This window comes from Heliangelus exortis, chromosome 12 (genome assembly GCF_036169615.1).
Source record: "Heliangelus exortis chromosome 12, bHelExo1.hap1, whole genome shotgun sequence".
Lineage (NCBI taxonomy): Eukaryota > Metazoa > Chordata > Aves > Apodiformes > Trochilidae > Heliangelus > Heliangelus exortis.
Window position 1 is genome coordinate 6,313,579 of NC_092433.1, and position 24,635 is coordinate 6,338,213.

The following is a 24,635-nucleotide window of genomic DNA, read 5'->3' on the forward strand; positions in this document are numbered from 1 at the left end:
ATAAAAACACAAGGGGAGAGTACCATGAAAAAGCAGGGTCATTACATGATTCCCACCAGTTAAAAAAATCTTCTAAGGGGAATTTGAGTTTAACACTTGCATTCCATTAAATACACAAAAACCCAAACAATGGGACAGAAGGAAACCTGTGACTGTGAGAGTTGTTTGCAGTACCACAAACAGGGGGGTGCTGGCAGCAGCAGCCTTGGTTTTCATTCCTTGTGCAAGTACCAGTCCAACAAAGCTGAAATCAAGTCCCCTAACAGTGTCTCATACTACTACAGCTGCAAGTAGGGTCATACTAGTAAGAGGACTTTCCAGAACAATAAGGAATGAAAGCTCATCTAGAGCCATACAGAGAAAATATTTCCACTTAATAAACTTATTCCTAAAGGCAGAAAAAATGTAAACTGCTGCTACTGTACTGAAAAACTTAATAATTTGAGAAGTTCTGAGAACCCAGGTAAGTGTTACTTTTGTGCCCAACAGGTTATTAAACAGTAGCACAGCTTGTTACTATATTTTTATTCATAAATTGCAAGCAAAACTACCTTTGCTTTCTTAAAGTGCTGCTCTTTTTCTCTGCTGGAATTAGGAAAACTACAAGGACTGATGTTTGCTTCTCAGTAAAGAATGGAAATATTTATAAATTTTAATGAATGACACTGTACAACAATGCTTGAGTTCTCACTTTCTCCACAGGTTTTGTCTAACTTTAAACATTTCTCTTGTTTATTGTATAAGGGCATCTTGTTGATGCATTGCAGTGTTTTTATTTACCCTCTCATTATAGTACAGAGCAATGCTGGTACAAGAATCAGCTGATGTGGGTCAGAGCAGACTCCCTTGTATCAGTTCTCCACCTCTCACTTTAACCACTGGTGGTGCTCCAGGAGAGAGGAAATAGAGCAAGGAGTTTGGATCAAATCATTGCTTGGCTGTAACTTTTGTGTTGCTATTAGTGTTTTAGGGAAACTGTGGGCTGTAGAGGTCATAAGTAAGGTACACTCCTAATTAATAATTTAACAAACTAACGGGACAAAAAGAGAGCATTTTTCTGGAGCAAACTCTGTTGGACAATACTTCAATTGCAAAAGCCAACTCAAGGGCACCATCACTCCCAGGAAACTCAATTTTGTGATAGCACAAGCTATTCCTCCAGGCAACCACTTTCATGGTAAACACTTTTTCTCATCAGATCTCAAATCACATCCCTTCTCCTCCAGGGGTGGTCCAAGAAGTAGCCAGCAGCTGAAGCCATGGACACTCTGAGATCTATGCCAAACAACAGAGTTGGCAAACAAGATGCTGGCCCAAAGCACCCCAGTAAGGTGGCATTAGAGCTGCCTGCCTTACCGCTCCTGAAGTGTAGATATGATGTTTCACAAGCTCCTGAAGCTTATTTATGCCCTAAGGAATGAAGAGAACATAAAAATTAGATACCTTTTCAATGCTCAGGAGTAAGTGGAGGCAACTACATTTTTTTTTACCAGCGACTGACAATGCCAATGTACTGTAGCAAAGAATTCACTTGGAAAATAAGTTCCTTCATTTTTTCCTACCCAAAGCCAGGATGAGGGAAGAACACCAAACATGAGATTTGAAAAATCTGGCTAGGCCTATTTTTACTGCAGGTTCCAGCAGCATTCACTTATCTCCCAAAGCCTTACAGAAGCAGAGACATGGTTGAGCCATCTCCAGGAAGAAAAACTTTCAGCAGTGGTCAGATACATAGCACAAGCCATTCCAGCACAGCCTAATGCAACACAGGCAGCTCAGGACATCTTAAAGTACTATGAGTTCTCACCTCAGTGAAAAGATAAATGAGCCTTCCATCTCTCAGCTTATCCACACCTTCATTGCTGGGTACAAACACTGTAAAGGGGCCTGGTCCATCCAGTATGGCAGGCAGGCCACAGTTCTGAAAAAACAAGAAAAGATTTCATTGTGGATTTGGAATGAGTTAGTGAGGGGAGTCTATCAGGAAGGGAAAGGAAACTCTAAGTAACTCACTAGAGGAAGAGTTATTGAAAAGCAAACATATATGAGGCAAACAGACACCAAGGGTAGGTATGTACTATAATGGAGGTATAAATGCCACAAAAACACAGCTCAGAGAATGAAGCCACTGGTGTGAAAGCAGCTAATGGAACCAAAGGAGCACTGGGCTAATGCTCCCTAAATGCTTCAAACATACAAGTACACCTACAGAGACCCAAACTGTATTTTTTTGCCTGAAGGGAAAAAAAATACAATCCAATTTATAATAACACTGGAAGTGTGATTAAACATGCTTACCTCCAGTATAGTTTCAAATCTACTGAAGATCTCCATTGAAGCAAGGATCTCACCAATGGTTTTCTGCAAAAATATACAAAAAGAGAAAAAATGGCTGGGGCTGAAGTGAGGTCTGACCATATACTGGAATACCACTGGCCAGTTTATGTTTGTGGTTTGCATGTTAAGATCTACATGAGACCATAACTCTCAAAGTCTTCAAACCCTCTGTATTGGCCAGCTGACCTTGCAAGAACTGAGCCTGCTGTAACTTGGGTACAAACTCCTTCCCATGCACAACAAACCAGATTTTCCAGGGCTGCTCTTAAGTACCCTCCTGTTTTTCTTCCTATCATCTGCAGACCAAATTATTAAATAGAGACACAATTGCTCACTATCATTAAAACTAGAGACACAGTACCAGCAATACACAGACAAGTTCTGGGCTGGCAGGTAGTGAAGCTGCTTTACCATCTCAAGTCTCCCTGTGCTTTGAGGACAAGAGTTCATTCTGCCACCTGCAAATGAGTCCCAGTGCTGAGAAAATACATTACATATGCACATTCCTGCAAACACAGAGGAAATAGGTGCCTTCCTTTTTGCCACGTTGCCCATGAAGACAAAGGCAACAGGAGAAATGCCCCTTCAACGGGGACACAAAATTTGTGAAGGGAATATTCTGACCTTTATTCATCTGCAGGAATCTGAATGTTTTTGGGGGGCAGAAAGTGCTTCCCACAGAACATGCAGAGACAAAGAACATTACTTCCAAAGGTACAAAGGAATTTGATGCCAAAAATGGCTGAGGTGATCACTGGCCTCCATTGCAAAGTCCATAGCACAAGGGAAGGAAATGTCTGAAGGAGTCAGAAAAATATATGTGTAGTGAAATGAGGCAACCAGGTGCCACTAATTGTAGTGAAATGAGGCAACCAGGTACCCCAGGTGCCACTAATTACCAGGTAGTGGGCATGAGCTTGTGTCAAGCCCACCTGTGCCTGATTAGGGCTGGCCCCCACTGAAAAGGCCTTTATTGGCCCCCTAATCCTTCTCATGTGCAGTTGGGGCCCGCCCTAATCAGGCACAGGTGGGCTTAACACAAGCTCATGCCCACTACCTGATAATTAGTGGCACCTGGAGCACCTGGTTGCCTCATTTCACTACAATATGCTCTGCAGGGAGTTCTCTCACTGTCCTGCCATCCCAGAGAAGCTGCAAACCCTTCCCTGCAGGTACCTGAGCACACAGACACAGAGGTCCATATTCCCCTCTGGATCTCAGATGCTCCTTTTCTAGAGCATTCCATTAAATTTGGAATTTAATGAAGAAAGGATAGTCTTTTAAAGTGTTTATTCTGCCGTCCCATAAAAAATAAGAAGTACCACTGTCTGTGTACCTGTGGGTTTCTGAGGTTGTCAATGCTGGTTTTAGTCCTTAGGGTGTTAACAATGTGCATGATGCCATTGGCTGCTGGGAGGTTTGATTGCAAAACATTGTACAGCTCTCCTGGCTGGTCTTGATACCGAAATGATTTGATGTATGCCTGGATAAAGATAAAAGGTTATTTACTTGTGATAGATCTATAAATCATTGTTCCCTTCAGTGTTCTCTGCCTATGGGTTAGCAACAAGAGTTACTCTGAAAAAAGTACATTTTAAGGGGTGGCCTGTGTGTAAACCAAATATCTCTACTTCAGTTCAGGTAATATTTTGATCCAGGGGGTACTTTTAAGTCTTATCAAAGAAAGACCTCATCTAGGCCAGTCAGCTCCAGATTCACAGTTTGTCTGAGCATGAGCAATGCTTGATCCCAGCTCTGGGTCACAAAAGGGTGCAATGACCATCATGTAGCTGCTGCTGGGACAGAATTTGGAGGCAACCCTGACACTACAGCTTTGATTTTAACTTCTGTTGGCTTATAATGCCAACAAGAAATCTCCATAACAAAGCCAGACCAGCCAGGCTCACTGAATCATAAGGCACATATCTGGTCCTTCCATACTGTATACAACCATGAACTGAAGCTGGGCATATGGAGGCATTCCAAGGGCAACCTTCTAATTAAGCATCAGGTTATTTTTGCTGCACACATAATCCAAGTTCAGGCCAGCACAACTTCCTCATGCTTTTATTTCACCACGTGCATTTCTTGAACTGCTCCTCCCTGCCCTGAACTTCACATCACTGAGGATTCTGGCTGAAACAAAGGAAGGGGAGGGCAGACTTCCCAGATCAAAAGACTCCTGAGTAAACAAACAGGAAAGAATTTTAAAAGGAGCATGAACATGCTCATTTCTGATTCCCTGGCTTAAAATAGTGCTTTGTCCTTTTGATGCATGCAGGGTACATTTATTACAACCCACACCTCAAGGAAAAGGCTGGATCCTCAGAGAGGAAACACAGGTCTCTCCAGCTGTGAGCATGCATGCAGGAAAAGTGCAGGACAGAGAGAACAGTGGATGCTGGGAAATGAGTCAATTGGAAAAGGGGAAAAAAGTCCTCCATATCAGAACATAATGATGAAAAACTCTTTGATAGGTCAACTAAGAAAAATAAAATAGAAAGAAGGGAAAAAGGAAACTGGAAGAGAAAATGTGGTGGTGTCCAAGCACACAATCTCCAAGGAGAAACACTCAGTCTGAAGAGACACTTTACTGCCTCTCCCATGACAGCCACCTGGATATTGTAGCAACTGCTGGTGTAGGGAAAAGGTCTCTTCTCCAGAACACATATACAAGGAAAGACCATTCACAAGCCAGATTTTGGCTAACTGATTGTCTGCAAAATAAGTGGTTGCTTGGGGGTGTCTAGTCTTGAATCACCCCACATTTCACTCTACAAAGGAGCTTATTCTGATTGCAGGAAGACAGATTAGAGAAAAAGGCTTTCTGGTTAAGAAAGCACATCAAGGAAGATATGCTTGAGCTCCAGTCTATCCTGCATGAAAGCAGCAGTCCTGGACTTCAGTTCAGGAGATCCTTTACCTGGCTACTGAATGTTAGCTGATGTCCTGACAAGGTCCACATAGTCTTGGCTTTCACCATGTCTTCAATCAAATGCAGACCAGGAACAATGTGCATTCTGCACAAATGCTCAGCAGTGGTACCCTTTGGGGAATGAAAACCACATAAAGCAGATAAATCATGTGCTTTCAGAAACCTCTTTCACTGAAAGAGCCGTAACATTGCTTTTCTCCTAGGTAATACACACAGAGAAATTCTAAGCATACAAGATTGAGCTTCCCTCTTCATTTTGGTTAACAGGAATAGCACTGCAGCAAATCTTTTGCTTATGTTTGTGCAGACATTCAAACACAGTGATCTGATTCATCTGCAAGTGACTGTAGAAGAATCCCCTAGACAGAAACCTATTGGACAATTTAAAAAACATTCTCCATGCTCCTTGCTGAAGCTGCCCATACACAACCTTTGTTTATGCTGGACCATGTAGGTGGTCTAAGCTGCTGAATTTACGTTTTGTTGCTTTCTCTCTTTTCTGGGCTTTTTATGACTTGTTTTTCTAGGACAATACTGTTGTAATACTACTAATAGCAGTAATAATTAATTATTAATATAAATAACTAGTAATAATGCTATCAATACTTATTTAGGTGGAACCAATCCTTGTGGGAACAGGTAGACTAGATAACTCAGGGTAGGTAGACTAGATACATCAGCTTGATGTATCCTCTATGAATTCAGAAGTTCACAGTGACCTAGGCACAGGGCCTGACACTTGTCAGTGGAGACCTCAGCTCAACAAGGTAGTAGGAGACAACTGATGTCCCTGGCATTTTTAATATAGAAGCTGCTCCCTAGACCCTACACGAGTTATTGCTGCTGCATAGACAGCTTTGCCAGCAAGCAAAGGAGTCTTTCTAAATGGGATGGAAATGTAACATTCACATGGGGTTGGCCTGTCTGGATTATTTTTAAGATATTTACCTTCTCATAGCCAAGTGTTGGCAGCAACTTAGTTGCCACCAGAAACGTAACAGGCACCTTGCCTCGCATGCAATTGCAATCCCTGTTCTGTGAGCTGCATTTGTAGCTCACGTGGTGATTTTTAGCTCTGTCCTGAGAAAATGGCTTATATACCTTCTCATCCTAATGATTGATAGCCTAGTTGTGGGCATAACTGTGCAAAACCTATTCCAAATGAACACAATTTAATTAAAAAATGAAATAAATAAAATAATACAACCTGCAAGACCTACTTGCTGAAGCCTAGAATTCTCAAACTTTTATCCTGGCTCCCATGGCAGTTGTCTTTAGCTCTGCCATCCATGCTGCCCCCATTAATCAAATGAGCTCTTCTCAAGCAGGTGACACCCAACTCACAGCTAGGGCCATGGGCCCAAAATTCAATCCATCGGTGCAAATCTCAGCCCCTTTTGAAAAACCCACCAGTAGTGAAAAGCCACCTAAAGGCTTGAGAATAGTCACACATAGGAGGTTTAAGCTTTAAACAAAGAATGGCCAGGAAAACTTGCACTTCCAGACATTAAAAACACATGAACAGTCAAACCAGAAGAGAGAGAGAGAGGCTTTAAAAATAAAATAATGTGAGGGATGTAACATCCTCTATGGGACTAAAACTTAACCCAACATTGAAGAGTCTTCTGAATAAATTGCCCTATAAATACTGCCTTCCAAATTTCCTCTCTCATGTGTCAATTAACTTTTAAAGGCTGCAGAACTCAGGCAGGAAAGAATCCCAGGAGAGCAAAAATTGCTAAACCCAAGAAAACTTACATTAAATTCCATTTTGTTATGAATCGGAAGAAGAGATGGAACAAAAACTGTGAAAGGTCCATATTTAGTCAGCAACACTGAACAACCAGAAGCTGTAAAAAGAGTGGCAATTTGAAGTAGTTACTTGGCATATGGTTTAATTCTAACAATAATCATTCCTCTTATTAACAGCACGATTAAGTCTACACATTTTTGGCCTGATCCAAGTAACTAGTGCTTGTTTACAAGGAAACAGGAGTTTGGTATTGCCTTCACAGCCCAGCTTGCTTGCTATTAGTTTTAAGCACTTGCCTACAAGATTTCTGAAGGGTTACTGGTGGCTTTGGTCCACTTAGAATCATTGCTAAAAGAATATTCATAATAATTTTGTTCCCACGTGCTTACTACCATATTTTTGGGCCAACTGTCCTCTGTCTTCCCCTTGAAACAACAGAGTGCAATCAGGATTTATTGAGACTATATGCTTCTTCAGAAGCTTCTATGAAACCAGAGTTGTCAGTCTTCACCCAGTCATCAATGACCCAAAGTCCACATCAAGATAGATCATTAAGTATAAAGTCCCACTGCACAGGAGTTAAGAGATCTTCATGAGGTTGCCCGTAGTACAATTCATCATGGAAAACATGCAAGAAAAGAGTGTTGGCAACACTGATACATAGCAGGGAGGGGTACTTAAAAAAACCAAGCTGATCTGTGAGCCCTATCTCTGCTTCTGTCAAGTTAGTGGATACAGAGAAAACTGCAGCTGTCAAGATGGAGAAGGTATCTAACTTAAGTATTCTTTGACATGATTCCCTTAGACTACAGTGAGACAGAAATTAACCTTTGCACATATCATTCCCCATGCTTGCAGTACTTGAGTTCTAAACCAGTCTTCTATGATTTGCAAAGCAATTCCTCTCTCAGGAAGTACCACGGTACACAGAATAGAGCCTTTTCATCTCTTTAGTAGCCACTCATGTGCTGGCAAGAAGTTTTTTAAGGGCTTAGTAGATCTTCTGCTAAGTAGAGGATCCACGGTACTTCAGCATTGAGCATCAGTGCCAGAAAACTCAGTAACAGCTGAAAGATTGCTGAGCCTTCAACATAGGTACTGCAGGTGGAGGCACACTGGTGATTTGATACAAGTGGGTTTGTATCACACCTCTGAGGCACGTTTTCTTCCTTCTGCAGATATGGTATGTTGTTCACCAGGACTGTCAAGTACCTAATACTCATGTGCACTCCCTACCACAGTCTTCTCAATTCACAATCCAAAATTAGTAATAAGAGTTCAGAGATGTGATGTGTTCAATTTTGCAGCCCATGATGAAACAGATCTATAATGAAAAAGGCTTTTAGCCTTTTCTGACACACTCTTGTCCCCATGTTTGCTCCATTCCCCAAACAAATTCAAAAGTCATTTACCAAACATTTTCCTGGCGACATTTAATTTTCTAGCAAAATTTCCTCGTGAATTACGGTCAGTTATCTCACTCAAGAGATCTTTGTAGCAACTTCTCCCATCTCCAATCTCCCCTTCTTTACAAACACAGCTAAGAGACAAGAATGAAACATAAAAAACCATTACAAAACATTTTGCAACACATCCAGCAAATGTGACTTGAACAACCTGTAAGTATCTGCACCTGAAAGACAAATACCAGCTACACCATGTGGGTAAGAGCTTAGTAACCTCTGCCTAATTTAAGTGACAGGAAAAAAGATGCATGCTTCTGAAGTACAGGTAAATTTGGACCTACTCAAAAAGAACGAAGATGTGCTCTCAGATACAACCAACATAAGGACTGTCTCCTCAATCTTGTACCTGTTGTACCTGTTCAGGAGAGCCTATATGAAACAGGCTCTGGTACCAATTGTACCTGTTCAGGTACAAGTAGCCACAATATATTTATAAATACCACCTTCCTAACTAGATATTCAGTCAGTACCAGTCATTGCAGCATCTGAAAATTTGAGGTAATACATAACCACATAGCAAACAGCTCCTGTGTGACCCCAGTTTCATTGAGAGGTCCCAGCTCAAGCATATGAGGTAGCTATGGCTCATCTTGGATTTAATGAGGGACCTCAAAGCTAATGACTTTTCCAGAAAAGCTTATCTACATGTGAAAATCTCCGTCCCGTTTCACACGGGTTTACAGTCATTACTCAGAGACTACTCCAGATCCCTGGCTGATAACCATGTTTTTTCCCGTTTGGGTTTTATCCAAGTGTAGGCTCTGCTCTTTCTGTTTCAGGGATGCAAAGACATAGACATGGGAGGAATTTGACATTACTCCAGCCTCAGAGGGCAGAGTGCCAGCAGCTGGGGAACAGATGCACTAAGGCGGGGACTGTGCTGAACGCTGTGTCCTGCACTGCACTGAGAGATCTTCAGAAAGGGAAGGCTCTGCATTCCAGCTCTGGTCTGGAGCACACAATGAGCAGATGGATGCTAACAGTTCTAGCAGAGTCAAGGAGATGGACTTGCTCCTGCCTTCTTCTGTCTCTCAGAGAAACTCCACCTTTTCTTGGTAACACACAAAATCCTCCATGAAGCTTTCTCTGATGTTTGGAGGGCAATTAAGCAAAACATGATCCTAATCTAGTAATATTTCCCATCTAAGGTGTATCGACTTCTAGGTGCTTTGCTCCAGAGGACTAGATGAAGTCTGGTGTTTCTTTCCTCAGCTTTTCCCTTTCCTGTCAATTTACAACTTCAATTCACTTATTGCTTAAAGGCCTGGGTGAGAGGGGAGCCAAAGACCTAGCTCTCAGAATTAAATGTGGGCAAATGCGAGCAAACAGGAATCACACACATTTTTGTTAACTGATAATACCCTACAATTGCCAACAACTTGGGAAATTATATCTCCAGTTCACATCACAACTGCTGCCTGAGATTCAAAGCATCTTGTGACCCACATACCAAAATTTACAACTGATGTAAAGCTCTACTTTCTTGTTGCAAACAGGCTCTCCCTCAAAAGGTGACTCTGGCCCATTCTCTTCAGTTAGTTCTCAGTTTCTTCAAAATTCAGCTCATCCAAACTCGGTTTCCATCCCAGATGCAGAATATGCTTCTTTAATGGCAATCTTTAAACTGGCTTACCTAGGACTCCCATGGGAATTAATCTCACATGTGGCAGACACGTCACAAAAATAATGCTGGCAGTTGTTGGGAAATACAGTACACTCAGATGAAGGTGTTCTTCTACTCATCCCAGGCTTGCAAATACAAGATGCCTAAGGGAAGGCAACACAGTGGTAACAGGAGCTGCATCCATCATTTTTCACACAGTAAGTTACCATACAGAAGAGCTGTCTAGGCTTCCTTTGCAAAATTTAAGGTGAGGAAAGCAGATGTGGCTGGCAGAATTGTGAGTTCATTTGAAGAACTTTTTATCTGGTCATTTTTCAGACCCTTGCAAGTTGCTGATGTGCTGTTACTGTCCTTACCTCTCCTGGACGTCTGTAAACACAGACTGTAGAGTTCTCTGGGCAGCCTCCATTGCTGTCAACACAAGGGTTTATGGGCTGGCAAATCTTCCCATCTCCTTGAAATCCTTCTTTGCAGGTACACTGATACTTTTGTGGTCCAGTAACTTTACATACAGCGAAAGGGGAGCACGGAGAAGCAGCACAAGGATCCTGAGCTACATTTAAAGAGATGAGAGGTGAGAGTAACCAAATTTCTGTTTTCAAAACAGCACTTACTGCAGCACAGCAGAATTTCAAGGGCCTGGAGAGAAAGAAGTATAAGAAATTTATACTATTAAAACTCCAAAAATTTCCCAGGAAAATAAATTAAATTCAGGGAGTAGACATTTTAAGCTTTTTAAACTGAGGAGTTTGTATGACACACTCTTCATGTTACTCCAGTTACAGAAATGTGAGTGAAAGAGGATCTTAGATTTACTTTTGAAATTCCATCATATCGGGGGATGTATGAAATTGCATTTTGGTCAGCAGAAATTGCAAAAAGCCAGTGAAAACAGAACTAGGTAATCCCATGCATCTTATTGACTTCCTTTTAACAAAACCTAGTAACACACTTAAACTTGAAATCAATGAAGAAACCCTCAAGCTAACTGGTACAGACTCACCAGTATCCCACTGTCACAGTTATTCAGAACATACTTATGACTTCTGGATGGAACCTGCACCTTTAACTACTTGCTTTCAGGACCAAGTGAGAGGAGAGCCAAACCCTTAATCTTAAAGGGATTCCTAAAAAAACAGGTTCTCAAGCATCTACAGTGAATCGAGCGCTGTATACACAGTGATCAAATTCACTGAGGGGCATCAGTGTAATAAGATTTTTCCAAACAGTGGACTATTTAGGGTCACAGAGAAGTTTCTCACCTTGGCAAGTGCTGCCATTTTTTCTGTAGCCCAGCTTGCAGTCACACATTGCTGTCCCATCCCTTACCACACACTCGCTGTTGGCCTCGCACGTCACACCTCTGCAAAGGGGGAGCTCTGGAATCACACAGCAAAGACAATTTCCCCTTGAGCATGCAGAGCACTGATGGAAGACACATCTTACCCTAAAAATAACTGGGAATGAAGGCAAATGTGGTTTCCATGGGGCCCAAGCTGGGGATAAAAGTCAGGGTATATAAAAAGGGCAGACAGCTCTAAATCACTGGCAGCCTAGGCAGGCAGGTTCTGCAAGACTCAGAGAGAAGAAAGGATCTATCTGGTTTTCAGAGAAAGAGGCACAAAAAGATGGGCTTTGTCACAGAGTGTGGAGGAGGCCCCAGCTTTTCCCTCTGTCTAGATCTCCAGCACTCAGATCACCTTCACTCTACATATTCCTAAACTATTCATTGCCCCCCAGCTTTTCATGGGACACAATGCATCCAAGCCCACAGTTTAACTCTTAAAGCCCCTCTGCAGCCACCAGTGTCTTTACCTTGGTCACACCTGGGGCCAGTGTAGCCTCCATAGCACGTGCAGCTTCCACTCCCTGTGATGCCACTGTTGCATTCCCCGTGCACACAGTCACACTCTGCAAGGAAAAGTCCAGATAAACCTGCCCTGCAGGCACAGGGCAGTGCACAGGCACACGCTGATCCTGAGCTTGGACCCCTATTTCCCATCAAGAATCCACAGCATGTGTAGCTCCTTTTAAAAATAAGGCCATGTCAGACAGAGCTTCCAAAAGGCAAAAAGGGAACATCCTGGACTCAAGAAGACAAAGTACTGCCCTGTGAAAGCCACCTTTAATGCATGATCTAGCCAAATATTTTAGGCACATTTTAACCTGCCACTCCTTTAGGACTTCTGCTGTTAGTGTGGAAGGAGAAAGTGTTATGAGAGCCAACCATATCTGTGACACCAGCATTGGTGGTGGTGTGTGTGCAAAACCACCAGGATCACACCAATCCCACCTGTGTGGATACCAGGGAAACAGGAACTCCTTTATCAGCCAGACTGCACTGATCATAAATCACTTCCAAAAAGGCCATGCATCAGAAGTAGCACTGTGAGTATTAATTTTGTAAGGAGGTCAACAGAGAAGGTGGGAGATAAGTGGGGCAGTTACTCGAGTCTGTAAAAAAAAATGAGAAGTGATTGTGCATCACTTCAGGGATGTGGGTAACAGCCTGGCTAAGAAGCAAGGAGAAACTGGGGTAGCTCTGGTAAGGAGAGAGAGATTTATAGTAGGAAAAATGGACTGGTTTGTGTGAAAGGCTGAGAATCACTTGCCTGATGGGATGGCAGAGAGGGGCACAAAGACAAAATGCCAAGACACCTGCTATTGAAAACTGCCAACTAGCATTCCTTCCTCCCTTCTGGCACCTCTCTTCACTCAACCTCCTCCTCCTCTTTTGTTGCTCACAGGTATTACCTGACTGACAGTCCGGGCCAAAACGATTTTCATCTCGACAATCCTGGCAGGCAAAACCACTGTATTGCTCCTAGAAGAGTCCCAGAATGTCCCAGATGTTATTTTTCTGTATCACTGTATTGTTCTACACACTATTACAGTTCAAAGTCTCTCCTCGTATCTGATTTTCTTTGACAGCTGAAGCAATACAGTGAAGAAAACTGATCTGTTCAGTGCTGCTTCTCTGCAGCAGAGAAGATCACAGTGTAAGCCAACACACAGAGCACATGCAAAACACCAGCAAAACTCTGTTTGGCATTGAGGAAACAATGTCCTGATCACAAAAAGACAAGAATGCACCAGATGGATTCCAATTACCACTTTGGAAAAGAAATTTGAAATTCACGAATGCCAATGGGACTTTTGACATTGATTTTACAGGGCTTGGGGAACTTGAGCCTATATTTTAATTGATTTGTCTTTGAATTAAATCCAAAAACAACTTTCTCAAAGAAGGGCCCAAGAGGTAAGATTTTGGCATAGCCCTTCTCAATGCTATTAATTAAGGATACTGTAAAAGCACATCATTCACCAGAGAAAGTTTCAAGTCTGACACTGATCCATTAAGCTAAAAATTTTAAAAACATTGCTCTATACTGTTCCAATACACTGGACGAACATCTGCCCTCAACTTTCTTTTTATGGTCTCTGTTGCTTTTCCTGAGAGAGGAAGGATCTGTCTGCCAAGGTGCAGAACCAATTCATTTGGGAAGTGTATCCTCCAAGTCTGGCAAAGTTGCAGCTCATTAAGAGCCAAGTACCTCAGGGCTCCTTGCAGACACCGATTATTTCAGCTTATCAGAAGGTTAAATCCATACATTTCTTTATTTTGCTTCTCCCCAGAGGCCCTTCACACCTTCCATACCTTCACCAACAATGTCTTAGTGCTACTGCCAACCACACCAATCTTCCTGGAAAACCACAGACACTGATACTGGAATGAAAGAAGCTGCTAATGATCTTCCAGGCAGAAGACCAGCCTTCACCCAAGGCATCTGCACAGACATTATACAATCCCCCCTGACAAAAGCACATCACCCACAGAAAAAAGTGTGAACTGACCTTGCAGATGCAGGTCCCATTTTGCTGTATACCATCCAAGCACGTCCCATGGCCATTGCAGGGATTTTGAGAACCACCTGGACACTCTAGCAGGCAAAAGACAGGCCAGAGTAGTTTAGATCAAACAACCAGCACTGCATCCCCCTATCCATTTCCTCTTCCCTCAAGCACTCCAGCTGTGCAAAAGCAATAGCCTCTTCACTAGCAAAGTCCCTGTCTGCTTATCCAATACACCTAACACTGGCCCAGAGCTGGTGAATTTGGCCAGAATTGGCACAAAGGAGTGATCTGCTTGCTAGCTAAGAAAAGCCTTTAATAAAAAGTCTAAGGAAAAGTTCCAATGGGCCATACCTAACTAAATTTCATCAAAGGCACTGAAACATATTTTGAGGTTTAGCTACTGCTGTGGGCATCAGCAAGAGGCAGCATCAAATATTTGAGGGCAGTTCTGAAGCTCAGGACAGATGGGATCCTGCTTTGCAAAGAAATTGAGCATTTTCAGCTTTTTGTGACATCATGAAGAGCTGGGAACCTGCTCAGACATTCAGGTACCTCCATACTCTGGGGACTACTTTTGAAAGTTTTAGATATGTGATTCCCCTGATGAGGCCAATTGCTTATTTAATCCACTCTGTTCTGAGAACAGGCTCAAGCTCTGAAATTATTTCCTATTTTCTGCATGACTGGAATTTGTCTTTCCATATTCCAGCAACCAGTCAATCAACCACATGAGAATTGCTTAGCTTAGTAGATCTTGCTTTTGGATTTTTTGAGACAAAACAAATTCTCATCACTTGGCGTAAACCTGAGTGAGAGCTTTGTGGTGGTTATTTTCACCTGGGGTTGGAATTGCTAAATATCTTCTGTGGCTGAATGGCTGATAAACTCCAGACTATGCAGGAGCACACGTGGCACACACACTGCAGACTACAGGGACATCAGAAAGAAGTATCTTCCTCTTCCTTTGGAAACTTTCTTAAAGAGGAACAAAAACATCCCTTTCCAAAAGCATATTTTTATAGAAGAGACAAAAGGAAGTTCCACCAAAGGAGATTATGTTATGTGTTAAATGTAAGAGAATTCAACTTGTCTGAAACAGACATTCCCTCCCCATTATATTCTGAACCTCCCAAAGAGATAATGGAGACCTTGTAGGCATTTGAGGAATAATGAAAATTAATCACCTCAATGCATATTTATTGCCTCTTTTTAAAACTGGTTTGGTTTGGCAGCTGAAGAGTGTCATAAAAAGACAAAAGAACTTACCATAGCACTCTGTACCCCAGAATCCTGGACAGCACTTTTTCTCCTCAATTTCCTTCTTACACGTGTGTTGGCACCCTGGCTGGGAAAGGGTATTTTCTCCTAACTTGACAGTGTATCTCAAAAAGAACAATCCAAGATTCATGATTACAACACAAACATACCATGTGCCTGTTAGAGGGTTTCTAAGCAATCCCACTGCAGTGCACTGAACTCTCAGTGGAAGGAAGGACCATACATGCACATGAGGGTTTTCACTCAGGTTAGGTCCTGCCTAAGGATGCCCCATCTATTGGAGCATCAAAGATTGGTTACAAGAAATATGCCAAGGATATGAGAAAGGACCTCAGGCAGTCTGAGGGCAATAGGACAGAAATCTTGGTTGACAGAGGGTTACACAGCATAGAAACAAAGTCAGGAATTCCGGGGTGATTCAACATCAACTTCACAGCTAAAGTTGCATTGAAAGAACAGTCTCCTTGCAGGACTTGTCCCTTTCTGCCTTGCACTAAAGATTCCAGAATAGAATGCTGGAAATTTGGATTTAATAGCTGTGTTATTCACAGATTCTCTATGCAATCTTGGACAACCACCACAAGAGCAGATAACACTCAGAAAAGCTGCATACACTCACATTATTCTTGCACTTTATTTTTGGCACACATCCTTCCCAAAAGGAACTTGGAAATTGTCTCAATAGCACTGCAGCTTCAATCTGACTCCAATGTGTGTCTGTGCAAAAAGTGCTATAAACTGCAAAACTGCTACAGCTATTTTTGAAGTATTTCGACAGAAGAGTGAATCACAGAAAACAGTAGACAATGGAGCTATATATTAACTGTTAACATTCACCACTGAATAGATAGGCAAACAATAATCTATAGTGTTTTGTTTTAAAAAAACGTCCTGGTAAATTCAGTTTTCTTTCACCCTTTTCCTATTAAAGCCAAGCTCAACAGAGTATGAGCAGCGAACACATGAACCAGCAATTGTTGTAAAGCACAGTAGGAAGGTAAAAAGTTCAGAGGATTATTGGTGGAAGCTGGGAGGATATACTAGGGAACTATCCTTATATTATTTTTTTAATAATGCACTGTGGAATTCTGGGTCTGAAATAGATTTCTCTGCTAAACAGACCCCTTTTAAATTGCTACAGAAGGATTAGCAAACTCATGCTGTCTAGGGCAAGTCAAAGGTAATTATCATGTAATTTGTTCAGTGTATATAGAAACTTATGCCCAGCAAAACGCCCACGGGATTTGCAAGGAGACAAAGGCAACAATAATAGGGGCCATAAAACCATTTTTATGCATCTGAAAAAAAACACTCCTTGGATCTTTAGATCTCAGAAAAAATACACGTGCTCTCTTGAAGGAGACACTACTCCTTGGCACCCAAACATTAATATAGTTAGGAAACAGACCTTACCTGCAGCCTCTCACTCCTATTCCCTGGGTGATCTTTAACCAGCCTCTGGGACACAATATTCTTGGTGCTGCAGCACAAGCAGCACACTCTGTATTCAACGTAAACATCGTCTTGACATTGCATCGCATGGATTTTAACTTACAAAGAAAAATAAACAGAACAAAATAAGACCAAAAATAAATTACCTTAGCCATGCATCTTGCCAACCAAAGATATTTCTTTATCAGCACTGCACCATTCTTTAGATGTCACAGGGGAGGACCAGTGCAGCAGCTGAAAGGAGCACCACAGACTCATCTGGCATGTCGTGCTCCTGCATGCTGCTCAGCTTGGATCTCAGCTAGAAGGCAGTAGGGCAGATCACAGCTATCTTATCTTTCCTCTATGCCTCACAGCAAAAATTCTAACCATTTCTAAAGTAATCATAACTGTACACTGTTAATTTGAGATGATCTTTTGCAAACATGTGGTATGTGAGGACAAGCCCTAAATTAGTAACTCTTGCCAGAAGACAACGAATTAAAATGCAACACAGTGTTTCTGTTTTCCATGTCATTGAGACAATCCAGTTCACTGGTGGTTCCACTGCTGTTTCATGAGAGGGAGAACTGAATGCATCAGTCCAGTGTATTCCTCTGAGCCCAGGAGCTGCTCAAGCCAATATTCCTCATGGCAACTGTCTTTGAGAGGGTGGAGGGGGCAGGGAGCATGGATTAAAAAAGAAAGATGCTCTGCACCTCTCTGAACACCTGGACAGCCCTTGATGCTTTTACCCTTGGGTAAGAAGGACCCTGTAAACACTGGCAAGAAGACAGGAGGCTTGGATAATTCATATAGGTGGTGATAAATTCACCATTAGTCCTTCCACCCAGTCTCTGGGTGGGATGTCACACAACTTCAGGGGTTCAGGCTTCCTCCCATGGCTTTTCTGTACCCACCAATGAAACAGATTCAGAACAGATTAAAGACATACCACCTCAGAGCAAATCATCCTATGCCACCTTGTCATTAAAGCTTAAGATTGTATCCTACAAGGGTTTCCTGAACTCCTGGAGCCAAGCCTCTGCATGGAAACATCATTGCTGATTGTAAAATGAGATGTTTGCCACTGACAATGGCAGACTAAAGCTGGAAGGCATGAGCTGTGTTTGCCCCAAAATGTTGCAGACAAGAAAAAAACCAAACCACACATCTCACCTCAACTGTGCCTCTATATGCACTGTATTTCCTGAAAATAAAAACATCAGATGAAATTTTGGGAGGAGGGCTTGATCTAGGTTTTTTTTAAGCCAATCCTCAACAATGCTGTTAGTGCAACAGTTCTTCTGTGCCCAGAACTCTCTGCTCTGGATTCCCATCAGTAAATCTTAGCTTTGCTTCCTCTGAGCTTAAGCCTAAACACATGCATTTGCTCCAAGCAAGGGAGGAAACTCATGGCTTCCCATCAGTTATCAAGAGCTCAGGAAGGCCCTCCCAGATGACAGCCAGCAGACCCTGTCAGGAAAACCTCCTGAGAGATAACCCTCAAGTCACAAGTCTGCAGGGACATCTCCCTGGAACAGTTTCCAGACACACCCACACTCCCTCTGATTGGAGTTGAGCTTTTTCTCATCTTTATGGGTCCATCTTCTGCCTCCTTCCATGCCAATGCAGAAAGCAATTCCTGTGTGCCTGGTGGCCCCTCACCTAGACAGTAATTACGAGCTGTGCATCTGGGGCTTTCCTTACTGTACAGTAACCTCCACTGCCTTTGGTAACAGAACCCCCAAGAAACCTGTTATGTGAACAACTACCTTCTTTGCATTATAAACAGCTCGAAGCCAATCTGAGATCCACTAGTTCCACCTGTCCATGTCCTGTGACCATCAACTTCAGTAATTTTATCCAGAAGGTCAGATATGAGCTTTGCTGATCCTTACTTTTGCACCCCACTGGCACACAGTGCCAGTCATGGAGCAAAACAGAGAACACAGCAAATATGGATGGATATATGAGGTGCAGCCTCTGTCTCAAAAGATCAGCAGTGCCATTAATGGGGTAGGAAAGAAGCCCACCCAACCAACTGGTTCAAGTACAATTTAGGATTCTGGATTAAAGCTGGGCTTTTGAAAGGAGCCAGTTGAAATCAGGGACCCAGTGCCGACAGAACAGCACACCTCTGCCTTCCTAGTCCCCAAAATCCCAGCTTTACTGAGGTAATGGGAATGGGAAGACACCCAAGGAAGAAACACAGAGGGGTATGCCTTCCCATGAGTTATCTTTGTCAGAATTAACACACAAACCTTTATCAGGTTTCTAAGCCAACCTATCTGTATAAAAACCACCACACAAACAGTAGAGCATTAAACACTACATAAAAACTCCCCCACCTTCTATTTGAGTTTTACTTCTAGGCATCAGGAGTTAGCTGACACAGGCCATTAAATGTGTTCTCTGTCATTGTGCTGGGGGAAACACCATTATTCACATATTATACAATTTTTCTTCTCTTTCCTTCATCAATCTGACTCCATTTCCAAGTGGAGATGGACTCCAGGGGAGAAGGGCTGTTATTCCTTCCTGCTGGCATATTTAATTACTTGCAGGACTCCTAGACTAGACAATTATTGTGGAATATCCCCTTCATGGGACACCTCATGAGCTTTAGGCAGCCTTCCAGTAAGATCATCTTCCCCTTTTTATATGGAAATATGCTTTTGTCAGCAGCACTAGGCAGAAGGAAAGAGGAAGAAAACAGCTGTGTGGAAAATAATTTAAAAAAATATTTCCCTTCTTATTTGAGTGACAGAATTGATGAAACAGACGTTTTTCTGGACAGTTTTGTTTCTTGGGAAAGACAAAGAGGGAATCAAGGGACAGCTCAGATTTTGGAGAGGATGAATGCTCTGAGGCACATGGTGTGATTCTTGGGGTGTCCTACACAGGAACAGGAGTCTGACTCGATGACCCTGACAGGTCCCTTCCAGCTCAGTATATTCTATGATTCTATAAAAGAAAAAGACAGGAGTTTGAGTCAGAGGTGGCTGCTGGGGCAGAGCCTTGCAGAAAGCAATGATGCACTGCTACCTTAGCTCATCTCTGATCATCTGCTTGAAGATTCTGGGAAGGAAGGAGTTTGGGGAATAAATGCCCCTCTGATTCAGCAATGATGCCTGGTGGACCAAGAGTCAGTGAGGTGCACAGTGGCAACACCAGGGAAAGGGTGAAAACAGTCTCTGTTCTGATGGGATGATGTTATAAGCCTGGACTGTACCACACTTTGGCTACAAAGCAACAGAAAAGGACAAGTAGTGCTCTCAAACAAATCCAAAACTAAAGGCTTTTAAAACAGAAGACATCTAGCTGTAGCTGAAAGAAGTTAAGAGGCAGGGTGCCTCTGTCCACACCGAGCTCTGTTTTTCCAGGGCTGGACTGTGCTCTGTCCCTGCACCAAACATCCATGTGCAAGAGCAGCCGCTGCCCTCTGTGTTAGCTGAGACATTTGAGCTTCTGGGTGCTGCAGTGTTTTCTTTGCTTCTCACTCTGATACAGTCCCTCAATTCTCAAGTGCTCAAGTTTCTCTTATTCCACCTCTAGAGCACAAGCTGGGGAGTTTTTCTAAGGGCTAGTTTCATTTCCCTCGTTTTCACCTTTTACCTTTTCCTCCCAAGCTGTAACACAAATCCTGTACGGCAAACCCACAAAGATGAAAGAAAAACACATTTAGACATCAGTGTTTGGCTCCAACAGTCCTGGGAGCCAGTTCTGGAAACAGTCATTATCTAATGAATCACCAAGTTTCCAGTGCATTTGCCCTTTATGTAACAGAGCTGTGGACACATGCTTGAGTCATTATAGTCATGCACATTTCCAAGACAGGCTCAATATCTGGACAGACCAATAGCTCCTGGACACACAAACCCTTTGCATTTCTCCAAGGAAGACACCTCTCAGCACAAGGATGAACAGAGAGAATGTAACACAAGATCTACTGCTGCCCTGGGTGTTTTCAACCCTCTTAGCTGTAGAGCACGGGAGGCACAGAGATGGAAAGAACACTCCCTGCCTTGCCCACCTGTCTCCATTCCTCCCCCAGCACAGTCTGGGACTGGCATCCTCCCAGAAGAAAAACCTGTGTGTTTCTCACATCCACTGCATCTTCCCCAGCCCATACCAAGAGGTACAGAAAAAACAAATCAGGCCAATAGATTTGCTGTCATGTTTGAGACATCAAATCAGAGCACTGAGGTAAAATAATTGTAAAAAAGTTAGCACAAAATTTCTTTTCTCTCTTGATGGCCCCTGCAAGGCTCCTGTAAGCCAATGGAGGCTTCTTGTGGAGTCACAGCACTTATATGGCTATCAGACCCAATGGCCATCCTAAACTATTGGAGAAGACTTCATTAGACCCTTTTCCCCCCCCGTATCTCATTATAACCTTTCAAATATTTCTTCTCTTCTCCAAAAAGAGGGAATCTTTTGGGGGAAGAACTCTAAGAGGGTATTTTTCCTGGATTAAGAAAACTGCTCCAAAGGTGATTCAAAACATTTTGCTTCTCCATGATTCGGTACTCATTACCTGACATTTTAACACTTTCACACCAAGCCACACACCTCAGGGATTACAGACATCAGCACAGTGTCTCCAAGCCAAGAGACCAAAGTTTTCCACCAGCTGAAGATGTGAGCCCATGCCTCTGAATTCACTGCTGTACTGGAACCCATCTGCCTGGAACCCAGGGCTCCAGACACAAAAAACACCAATACGGACACTTCTTCAAACAGTGTTTGTGCACAAGTCACCCAAATTAACCTATAAGCTCAAAGATTCATGAGGTTCTTACCTTATTTGTATACTTATTAGTTAGTTCTGGCCTTTTTACAAATTGCTCTGTACAAGAGATTCCACCCAAAGTTCTAATACTGAAGCATCTTTTCAGTGGTCTGTTTTTTTCTCAAGTATTTCAGACTCAAATGAATCTTTATTAGCACAGGCCTGTCCACTCTCCACAAGGTCCCTCTTTGTCATTCAAGACAATAAAAGCTTTCCATAGCTCAGATTTTCAGGAAATAAGATTTCCAAATAACCCACACAACTTCTGAGTTTGCGGGCAAGTTCATTCCTCCAACAACAATATAGTACAAATAAGTGTGAATTCTAGCCTACAGAAAATGGGATGCCTCACCACAGAGCCTAAAGAACAGATCTACAAAGACATCTTTTCCTAGATGCTGCTGCTAAACACAAGAACAGAGATAAAGGAATCAAAATAAAATCAACAAATTGCAACAAAACCAAACCAACACTGAAAGTATTCCACACTCCTCACTGGGAAGCTGCTAGGAAATGTACTTGAAACAAAGGTATTTACTCTGCTGCAAAGTCACAATTTAATGATATCTTTGAAAAATTTTTAATAAAATTCTCCAGGAAACTTATGGACCTGTTCTGCTGGATGCTAAGCTCCTATTATATGAACCAAAAATAGCAAAAAACAAAGATGCCAAGTGTATTCCTTTCATATTGCTACTCGTCAACTCAGTGCTGAACACAAATGCAAACTTAATCTGATCAAAACCTCAGGCAGCTCCCTTGAACCTTATTTTTAGTTCAGTTATGAAGATTATTTTGCAGCTGAGTGTCAATGAAAAAAGGAGTTCAAACATTTAAACAAAGACTCACAGACTTACCTTCTGACTCTGGCAGTCAGTTGTGGGAGTGAGGCATGCTGCTAGGAAGAAAAACAGCAATCCAGGAGGATGCATTTTCATGCTTTTACAGGCAGGACCCTTTCCACAGAAGGGTGGTGATAGAGGCTGCAATTTCTGTAAGATAAGTCCGCCTACTAAGAATCAGCTCCAAGACAAACCAGAGGTTAAAAGTAAACAGGGAGAGAACATTTTTGCACTGTGCTCTTTGGCTGCAAAGCCTTCAGAAGTGGATCTGTTACTTCTAGCATTATGTCTCAATCAATACTACCTTTTTCTTTCTATTCTTTTTTTAAATGCACAAGCAGAACTCCTTAGTAAAAGGTTTACTGAAAACAGGAACAGCTACGGATTTCCTCTTACATATCAGTTCAAAACAGAAGGAAGGAAATCCTTAGTTTTCAACTAATTGGAATGAAAAGAGGTTAACTGTATACTTAACTGAAGGCAAATCCAATGGACAAATTTAAATCCCATGAATTCACAAAGTGTAAGGTAATTTCCTCTTACCACTGATGTTAATATGTCCACACCACCTCAAACAGAAGGTAGACCAGACCACTGCCTATCCCAGAGTATGCATGAACAAAGCAATGTGAAATGCTGCACTTCAGAGCAATAATGTAAACACATCCTATCAAGCAAGCAAGCAAGCTCTTTGGGAAGCCTTTGATATTTATGTAAAAATATTTGAGTTTCTCAGCAAGAAAAGCATCACATTTTTCAGGTGTTATTGCAGGAGTTTCCAAACACTGCTAACAGGTTGATGAATCCAAGGAGCACTTCCACAGCACTCAGGAGAGTCCCAGAATGGGATAAAAAAAATACATGCCAGCCTGAGGTATAGTCTGCAATTGAATTTCTTCTTTTGAATATTACAAATGACCAAGAACTGATTATAAACATATTTTACATATACTTTGTCTCCCTTAATTGCCAAGAGAATCCCCTCAATTGAGCAGTATAAAGACTGCTTCTCTTAGTACCAAATCCTATTAACCAATTGAGGTTTGTTTCAATTTTTGAGCCATTAATAGTACATGAAGGCTCCTAAATGAAATCAGGATAGGAAGCTACTCTTGCCTTTACATAAATATCTGAAAGCATTATTTTTTTTGCCCCACAATGTTAATACAGAAAGTATGTAAGAACTGCCATACTTACTAGTGCTGTTAATTGTGCTTTACCTCTTCCTCCATCCTACAGAGACAGCAGCATGATGAACAGCAAGCACTGTTATATCCTGCACTAACAGGAAGCAGATAAGGCACACGACCATCCACTGTGACCCATGTGAGAAGTACCAGCCCACAGCTCAAGCTGACAACTCAGCCCACTTGGCCTGTTACAGGGCAACTGCATCCCTGGGACCATCACTGCCCAACAGTCAGCCACTCAGTCAAGGCCAGAAGGTCCACACAGCTCTGGAAACCATTTGGTACCCCACAGATCTGTGAAATGAGGCAGAGACAGCACAGATCAGTCCAGCTCTGGTGAGATGGCCAAATGGCAAATGGACAGTGGGGACATTCCTGTAGAAAAGGACATTACTATGGAAGCTGTACAATCCTGTCTATACATAGGGTCATTGTACCAGACTGGCTACTTAAAGAGAAGACTCAGACTGCTTTGCTGCTCCCTGCCACCTGCTAGACATACACAGCTAGAACAGGCAGCCTAGAAGATGCTGGTGGGTTTTCCAAGGATGGACACAAAGATGCAGTTTCAAGGTGAAAATAGGTTAACCTGAGGCATTGGAAAAGACACGAACATCTTTTAATGAATCTGCAGACTGTTTCTTAAATGAATCAAAACTGAAAATGGTACAGGGGGAGGACACACAAAGACTGATTCCCAGACTTTGCACTGCTACTAATCATCACTGTATCTGACCTACTCCAAGGAAAGTAGGAATGGGACAGAAAGAGCTGGGAAATTTTGTATGAATTAAATAGAACAGATTCACAGCAAGATCAAAAGTTTCACAGTTTCCTTATCTGACTATACTTCATTTAAAGACAAGCAATGCAAAAGCAACAGAGAGTAAAAAATAAAGCACTGAGTAGTGCTATTGTAGAGCAGCAGAGCATAAACTGAAAGATCAGGTCATCCATCATCAGATGATGCCTTCCTGACCAAGTGGCACACTGAGTGTTTCAGCCACTGGGTATGATCTGCTCTAAGAGAACAGAAACAATTTGTTGATCACTGCTTCTAAATCTGGAACAACAAAATCTGCATCAACTTCAGATCTACATGGTTCTGGGAAATGGTAACAAGGTGAAG

The 24,635-nt window shown here is 42.3% G+C and overlaps 1 protein-coding gene across 3 annotated transcripts in view; it reads right to left on the reverse strand.

The window, feature by feature from the left end:
• STAB1 (stabilin 1) overlaps positions 1-23,645 on the reverse strand; it is a 56,452-nt gene extending 32,807 nt beyond the window's left edge. Inside the window, exons 1-17 of one of the 3 annotated variants that reach the window (XM_071755705.1) lie at positions 23,514-23,645; positions 22,332-22,466; positions 16,662-16,798; positions 15,237-15,352; positions 13,971-14,056; positions 12,870-12,939; positions 11,931-12,026; positions 11,378-11,494; positions 10,472-10,668; positions 10,125-10,258; positions 8,438-8,565; positions 7,031-7,122; positions 5,261-5,383; positions 3,674-3,820; positions 2,299-2,361; positions 1,808-1,921; positions 1,357-1,410 (exon numbers count right to left, since the gene is read on the reverse strand). In XM_071755705.1, coding sequence (XP_071611806.1) covers positions 1,357-1,410; positions 1,808-1,921; positions 2,299-2,361; positions 3,674-3,820; positions 5,261-5,383; positions 7,031-7,122; positions 8,438-8,565; positions 10,125-10,258; positions 10,472-10,668; positions 11,378-11,494; positions 11,931-12,026; positions 12,870-12,939; positions 13,971-14,056; positions 15,237-15,352; positions 16,662-16,798; positions 22,332-22,412 — 1,755 coding nt within the window. In that variant the 5' untranslated portion in view covers positions 22,413-22,466; positions 23,514-23,645. Of the gene's footprint in view, positions 1-1,356; positions 1,411-1,807; positions 1,922-2,298; positions 2,362-3,673; positions 3,821-5,260; positions 5,384-7,030; positions 7,123-8,437; positions 8,566-10,124; positions 10,259-10,471; positions 10,669-11,377; positions 11,495-11,930; positions 12,027-12,869; positions 12,940-13,970; positions 14,057-15,236; positions 15,353-16,661; positions 16,799-22,331; positions 22,557-23,513 lie in introns of those variants that run through there. The other 2 variants (XM_071755706.1, XM_071755704.1) reach the window with 2 other exon arrangements.
• Between the last annotated feature and the right edge of the window lie 990 nt (positions 23,646-24,635).